This window comes from Excalfactoria chinensis, chromosome 3, assembly GCF_039878825.1.
Source record: "Excalfactoria chinensis isolate bCotChi1 chromosome 3, bCotChi1.hap2, whole genome shotgun sequence".
NCBI lineage: Eukaryota > Metazoa > Chordata > Aves > Galliformes > Phasianidae > Excalfactoria > Excalfactoria chinensis.
In genome coordinates, this window is record NC_092827.1 from 58,475,970 (window position 1) to 58,483,896 (window position 7,927).

Sequence of the window (7,927 nt, forward strand, 5' to 3'; positions counted from 1 at the left end):
ATTAATGAATATTTTCATCATCAAAACTACAAACAGCTAAATGTAGAATCAATTACTTTAGGCATCAAGTGAGTCAAGGGACAAAATTCTTCTTTGCATACTTTGGCAGTTCCAAAGCATAGCATTCATCGCTAAAAAACAATTGATACGTTCATGGTATATATTGTGAACTACTGAAAATACGAATAAAAAAGAAAGATACTGTCAGAGATCAACTAGCTTGTCATCCTTTTTCATTTCTGCTAACTGTCTGGTAAACTACTAGAAAAGCATATCATTTCAGAGATTTTTGAAATGAAATTTTAAGACACTTCACATATTTTTTTGCTCAAATTTCTATACTTGTTTGAGAAGGTATCTGCACATGCACATCTTTTATCATATGGGCTTATCTGAAGTTTTACCACATCTAAAATAAGCCAAGCTATTAATGATAGGCTCTTTTCAGCTGCACACTCATTTTCAAATGAATTTATTGAAGTAAAGGATTTACAGCATATGGACTTACAGACTTCTCATTTGTTTAACTGGCATCCATATGTACAGCTTTCAGTAGAGAACTCTAGAATAGTATTTACAATGTAAATAACAACTTTTATTACATAAGAAACAAATATATCACAACTTTCACTTCACAACATATTTGTTCTGGTTTGATGACTAAAGTCATCTCTTTGAAATACTATGTGGAACTCAAAAATAACTTGTTCTTGTTGAAGTCTTTGCTAGGTGTCCTTCAGAGGTCCTGAAATGCAAAGGAGAGATATGTTTTAATAGCCAGTTTGGTAACTTATTGCATCATGAGGTGTATAAAAGCAAACAGTAAACAAGAACTAACAGCTGACAGAAAACAAATTCTGCACTTAGAACTGACAAGTATGAGATGCGGCTCTTGGCAGGGGATTGATAAACATTGCAGCCAATAGATAAGGTTGCAGGACCAAAAACAAATATTGAAGTAGTAGACAAAAAAAATGTGTGACAAAAAAATGTCTGCAGTGTAGCATGGATCCATTTAAAAATATCTTCGTTCAAAAGATATATAAATTTAAGCTCCTCGATAAACACTCCACCAATAATTGGACACTATGATAAAATGATCAGTAACAGTCAATACTAACTTTTCACCAACAGAGAGATCTGGGTCATCAGTACAGCTGATGAAAAAGGAAAGGATTGAAAATAATTCCACTGTGCTGGTATTCTCTCATGCTTAGTCAACAACAGAAATTTTAGAAGGTGCTTAATACAGAAACAGATAGTCTGGGAGCAATCTTGTGTAGAAAGAACATTTATTTTCTGAATCTCAGCAATTAGAAGTATTTTTATTCCTTGAGGCATAAACAGTTTTTTTTTTTTTCCTGTCTAGTATTTGGAATCTTTAGGGGAACTGCCATATATACGTAAAGGGAAAGGAAAATTTATTTCAGTCTCTGAAAGAAAAAATTTAGAAAAATGCATTTTTAGTTCCTCTGAAAATATTATCTTCAATATTATGCTTTATTTTTTACCCAAATTTATAGCCCAATCTTCAGTGTTTTAATACCTGTTTTTTGTGAGAATAATAGGCCTGATTCTACTCTATGTTACCCTTTCAATTTTATGTCCCTGTGATATAGAAGAATTTATGTTTAAGTAAAAAACAAAAACTGTTTGTGAATGAGCTTTGAAAAATAGCAATAGCTTCATATAAAGCAGTAACCACAGTATTTGCATGCCAGATGAAATATGTGTAGCAGTCTTTAGATAGGAGTCAAGCACTTTTTTAACACCAGTGGTTCACATTGCTTATCCTCTTAGTCCTTGGGCAACCCTTAATGAGATAGGTTATGTTAAACGAAATGTGCAGCCTTTTTTTTTCTTGTTTTAATTAAAAGAAATATCATTGAGTTTGTTCTCTGAAGAAATAATAATCTTTGTAATTAAAAATGAGTTAATTCTGATCTTAAGCCACAGTGATCACAAGTTGAAACACCCAAGTGAATTAGGTACATTATTAACAGTGCCATTTAATTAGAAACTTTCAATAACAGCAGTCATGGGATAGTTTAATTATTATTATTAAAATGATTATTATAGTCACACACAATCCCTACAGAAACAAGCAGCATTTCATGGAACACATCTCTTTCTGCTTTTCTGATAGGCCATATTAGACGCATGAGTGATCTCACTTTATGGGTAAAGTTAACTAATAGCAAAAGGAAAGAAAATCTGGGCATACCAATGGGAGGTGGCTCAGCAGTTCATCTACAGAAACATCATCATAGTTTTCTGAAAAGGAAGGTTCAAGAATTTCTGCTTCATCTCGAAGTTTGGCTGGATTTAACTCTTCCTGGCTGTTGTGGATCAGAAACATGTCTTACTGTCTTCAGAAGAAAAAGCAAGCAAACAAACAAAGCCATGCTCTAACTGTAGCTATTGTACAAGGTGTTAAACTCATACAGAAATTATAAATCATAGAATCACAAGGTTGGAAAGGACCTACAAGATCATCTAGTCCAGCCATCCTCCCTTTACCATACCTACAGAAAACCACTAAAAAAAATAATCATATGAAATAGCACGTATAAAATCATATGAAATAGCACGTATAACAAGTAAAGAGGCATAACACTTAAAAGAGGTGGTCTAAATGTGTAAATATGCAACAGAATACAAGCCCTAAAATAGTACTTCTCACCTATACTGACTAGGACACATATTCTTTTGGGGAGTCCTACATTTTCTGTCATTACATAAAGATAGAATTTTAACAAACTGTGTTTTTCTTAAAAAAAAAAAAAAAAAAAAAAAAAAAAAATCATGTTCCATAGTTTTCCATTTTTTTCCTCAAGAATTTTAGTACATATATAAAAAATTAAGATTATGCCAGAAGCTTTTTAAGATTGCCAGATGCTATCTCTTCTTTATTATTTTACTCTAACCTGATTGTAGCATCTGTTTCAATCTGGAAGAAAATGCTGTCTGTATTTGAAAACCAGGTTACGATCCATATTAAAAAGTCATTAACGCTCACCATCTTTCTTTGTCCTGTTTGTATACATATTGAGATGTATATACATATATACATATATATCCAGCTATAATTCATAAATCTTATGTTTTATTAACATACAGCTGTGGGAAATAAATATTTTCTCTCTTGTGGTACCTTCGTTTTCCAGTTAAAACTGAGTTTAAGTATTTCTTCACAGCCATTTGCTTTCGAAAGCGGCTGTAGTTGTCAGTGAAGACAGCATCAGAGTGACGTTTGACAGGACTGTCCTGGGAGCTGGCAACATGCAACAGTCACAAAGGGAAAAAGAACAGACCGTGTCAGTTTAAAAGAAGATATTATTAAATGAGTGATATAAACTTGTTAAGTTAAATAAATTGAATTTTTCATTTCAGTGTTCAATTCCAGCTATGAATTTAGATCTTTCTGCTCTTGAAAAGAAGTCATTGCCTCTACTGCTTAATATGCATCCTAATAACAAAGAACAAATTCTCAGACCTCAATAATTCTAGAGACTTCTGTTAAATGAGTTCAGTAGGATCAAGTGGCTGAATGGAAAATTCACAACATTCTCCTATGTATTCTCATAGCTGCCATTATTATTTTTTAATAAACTGACTTATTCTAATTTCTTTTATTCATGTAAACTTATTTCAGTTCAGTATCAAGGCAAGAACTGGTTTAAGTCACTGTAATCTATTAAAGGGCTTGGCCATCATTCATACTGAACTCAGTGAGGACTGAGCCTTCCTCTGAGGAAAGGAAGAGTGTAACACTGCACATACAGCTGCAAATATTGTTTTATGGAAATATTAGAAGATGAAACAACCTTTGTGAAATCCAGACTTGGAGGCTTAATTTTAATGAGTAATCTCATAATCTTGGGAAACAGGGTCCTGTTCTGTTCTGTGTTACTTTGTGGCATAAAAGAAACTGGAACAATATGTTTTTTGGAACAAAGGCAGAATTGATACAAATGGGTAAAAATCGTGAACCCAATTTTCACTTAGTTTTTGAGCATATGAAGTAAACTCCCAGAGGAACTATTATGTTGGGTCAGACCAAAGTACCATGTTATTATATAACCAAGAGTGCTCAATAGGTGCTGCTTGGAATATGACAGCAAGAGAAGTACAGGATGATCTTTATCAGCACCCCAAGACCATTGGTTTATGAACAACCTGGTCTGTAATTTGCCTGTAGACCCACTGTCTACCAATTTGCCTCATTTTGATCCTTCCATGCATATCTCCCACAGTGCTCTGGAAATGCATTATATGGTAGCAAAAAAGAAAAACATCCCATGTTGTTGTTACTGTAAATCAATCATTTCTTTATTTCATTGAGCATCACCCTGATGTTATATAATTGCTGAGTAATCAATCATTTTCCATTTACTTTTGCCAGTTGTCCACCAAGCTAGCAAAATTACCACCAGAGGAGGAAAAAGTAGATAATTGGCATGGTAATCATCATAATATTGCCACCATTTGTAAGCAGTTATGTACAGTTTCTATTGCTATGTCCTTCACAGCTGTATCTTAAATAAACAGTAATGTATTCATTCAGTAACCAAACCCACAAAGTTGTCAACAGGATTTTCAGCTCCCCATTATTGCCCCTTCATTTCCTCTAATGAGAACTTAGTTACAGAAGGGTAAAAAATTGCCAATGAAGCCAGCTACAATAAAAACTCTGCCTAATGCAAGTGTCACCTCACCTAACTCGTTTTCTAATAAGCGAATGCAGATATCTCTTCACAGCAAGTTTAGCCAAAAGATGGCTGTAGACACTGGTGAAAATTCCATCAGCATGCCTTGCATTTCTGAAATGGACAATAAATAAGCTCTACGATACAACCTGGGTTTATATCACCTTGATAATGTTCATTTTGCAAACATACTGCTTTCCTTATCGATTGTACATATTAAATTAAGATAATATCATAAAACAACTTCCAGACTTTCACAATATATTGTTTTCATCCTTCTTGGGAAATGAATGAGCTCATCTCCAGAAAGGCAATGCAGTCAACATTTCTGCAGACATTCGCACTGCTACCAGTATTCAACCAGAGGCCATGGTTAGTTTTTTTTGTTTGGCTTGTTTTTCTCTGTAACTGATTCATCCTTTCCTATGTCTGCTTGAAAATGTGACTGATTTTTATTTTTTGCATAAATCAAGCAATGCATCACCGTTTGCACTTATGATTATAAAAGAAACTCACCTATCAATAATTCTGGACAAATCAAAATAGAATTTCTCATTTTCAGGTAGTGTGTTCTGCAAAATGTCTGATTCAGACTTTAAGGACCCATGGGCGCGGTCAGATTCACTGGCTGCATCAAAGGGCAGTCTGTTTCCCAGTCTAATGGAGAAGAAAAGCAATGAAGTACAGTTGGCTGGAGATATGCAACAATTCACTGACACTTAACATTCCAGCTTGTGGCAAAATACACATCTACATACTTGTTTAATGTGCAAAACATTTTGAAGGAGTTTGTACAAAACAAAAGCACTGTCAGGTATAATTCATGTGCAGGGAAGGAGGGACTGACATAACAGATGCTCCTTCACATATGTTCAAGAAATATGTTTTCACTGTGCACAGCTACCTCCAGTGAACACAGCAGATACAGCTCAAATGACAGCTGTGTGACTTTACACAACAGCTCTATTTTATATAAACAACTGCTTTATTGCCCAACTCCACCCATATAAAGCGGGAGGAGTTCTGTGAAGTACTTACCCTCCAGCTAAGACCTAAAGCATGCATTGGAGTGCATATGAAAGAGCTTTTGGGCCTTCTTTATAGGAAAGCAAACACATTCCCCCAGAGCTTCAGATACAAAGTGCAGTCATGATTCTCCAATACTGTTTTACTCTCCGCTGTTTCATTTGCCAGTTACAAGTTAAAAACTGATCCAAACCTCTTAAATGCAAACTGCAAATGCCCTGCATAACCTGATTTACATTTACTTCACATCTTCATAAACTGTTTTTTCTTGTGATATGTTACATTCTACCGGGGACATTCTGAATGCCTGGCAGTAGTTTGGTATCAGACGTTCCTTCTGCCTGCTGCTGTATTCCAGTGCTATGCTAAACCCCAGTGTGTGCAAAACTCACATGTGAGAGCTAGAAAAGATTTCTGCCTTTCTGATTTGGCAGTCACTATAGCAGTTGTATTACTTACAAATTTGAAGAGTTTAAGACCTCTCTGATCAAAATAACAAAGCTGTGGCTGTGTAAAAATAACCAACCTGATCACAAGTCTTGGAAATAATTCACTGTACCCTCCTGGTATGTTGTTCTCCTGTAGTCCTTTTTTACTTGTGTTCCTCTTACATGCATGTGAAAAACACTTTACACCACCTGACTTAATCTTGTTAAATAACTAATAGAAACTTCTGCAATTCAAAGCATGCATCATTCCAAAAGTACACATCAGTCCAAGCCGATCACTTCCCTTCCTTCAAGATTTGGGGGAAAAGGTCAGTTTTTTCCCTACAGAAGTCTGAGCTTTTGTGCTTTTATCTCCCAGCTAGGAGATAACGGGGCTTTCCCATTAAGAAGGCAACGCGTGTCGGCGAACACCCATCACCCCCCACACCACTCCGCCCGCCCCGGCCCCTTACCGCGGCACAGCAGGGAAGGTGGCGCCCCGCGGGGGCAGCGCTCGCGCCCGCCAGCAGAGGGCGCTGAGGAGGGCGAGGGCGAGGAGGATCGGGGAGGCGCCGCGGTGCTCCATGACCGCCACCTGCGGAGGGAACAGCGCAGTCGTCACCACCCGCTCCGCGACCGGCTCCGACGGGACGGACACCACCGAGAGTGGGGTCAGTCGGGATGATCGCGTCTGGTTGCGGAGGGCAGCAATGCCCGGGACTTAGCGATTAAAAATCCCCCAAATTCATTAATAAATAGACAGATAGATGGATATGTATATGGTAAAAAGGAAGGGCATCTCCCCGGCTACCCAGCCTCGCACCAGCCAGAAGGCTGAGTTGAGAGCTGGTAGAGTTACTCACGGAGCCGCGAGTCCGTCGGTGGGGCTGCTCGGAAGGGCGCTCCGCTGCTCTATGGGGACGGCGCCCTGTCCCGCTGCGCGGCTGCCGAGAGAACGGCTGTCGGGGTGCGGCGAGGGAGAACGGAGGGCGAATGGGACGAAATGGAAGAAGAGGAGAGCTCCGTCCCGCCGCACGATCTGAGCTGCCCGCCGCGCCGCCGCGTTTTATAGCGTTTACACGTTTCTGCTTCCGAAGGAGCAATCACGTTACTGGGGAGACGTCACCCTTCCCAAGGGGATGGCCGCTTTGTTCAGGACAGTCAGAGACTTATATTTAATTCATGAGCAGCCGCTCATTCTACCTCTTCCTCCCCTCCCCCCCGTTATTTGATTTCCATTAATGAGTTAGTTTTGTGGGGAGCAGGGCCCCGTCGGCAGCGCGGTTTCTCCTTGCGAAGCACGAGAGCAGCAGGATGCTCCGGGGAGAACCGCACCCCGCAATCCCCGGGGCTGCCCCCCCCAGGCCTCGTCCGTTCGGAGTGCCGCTCCGTGGAACCCCCTGCCCCAGGGCTGCTCCCCGTCCCCAGCACCGTTCCTGCTGGTTCCCAGCCCGTCGGATGAGTGGCACAGAGCCTTAGTACCAGGTCTGCGCTGGAGGGAACAGATCTTAAGCACCAAACACCATATCTTGCTACGAACTTCACTTTTTATTTTTATTTTTATTTATTTATTTATTTATTTTTCGCATGTGTATGTGTGTGTGTGAAACTTGGGGCAACTGCTCCTTCTCGTACGGTTCAAGCTGAAAACACGGGGCTAGGGTTACTGCCCCAGCAAGGGGGAACCATACAGTTTCAGTGCTTCGGTTTCCTGCACGGAGTTTTCCGTACTTCATGATCTGTGGGCAGCGTGGCAAGAAATAT

The 7,927-nt window shown here is 39.2% G+C and overlaps 1 protein-coding gene across 2 annotated transcripts; it reads right to left on the reverse strand.

Annotated features, from left to right (window-relative positions):
• Positions 1–447: 447 nt before the first annotated feature.
• Positions 448–7,238, reverse strand: VIP (vasoactive intestinal peptide). 2 transcript variants are annotated; one of them, XM_072332731.1, is made up of 7 exons: positions 7,027–7,238; positions 6,637–6,758; positions 5,226–5,366; positions 4,719–4,823; positions 3,155–3,274; positions 2,225–2,339; positions 448–745 (listed from the first exon to the last, which is right to left on the reverse strand). In XM_072332731.1, the coding sequence occupies exons 2-7, from the start codon at positions 6,747–6,749 to the stop codon at positions 737–739; spliced, it is 603 nt and encodes a 200-aa protein (XP_072188832.1). In that variant the 5' UTR covers positions 6,750–6,758; positions 7,027–7,238; the 3' UTR covers positions 448–736. The 2 variants fall into 2 exon arrangements, with proteins under 2 accessions (XP_072188832.1, XP_072188831.1); XM_072332730.1 differs by lacking the exon at positions 4,719–4,823 and having other exon boundaries at positions 464–745; positions 7,027–7,198.
• Between the last annotated feature and the right edge of the window lie 689 nt (positions 7,239–7,927).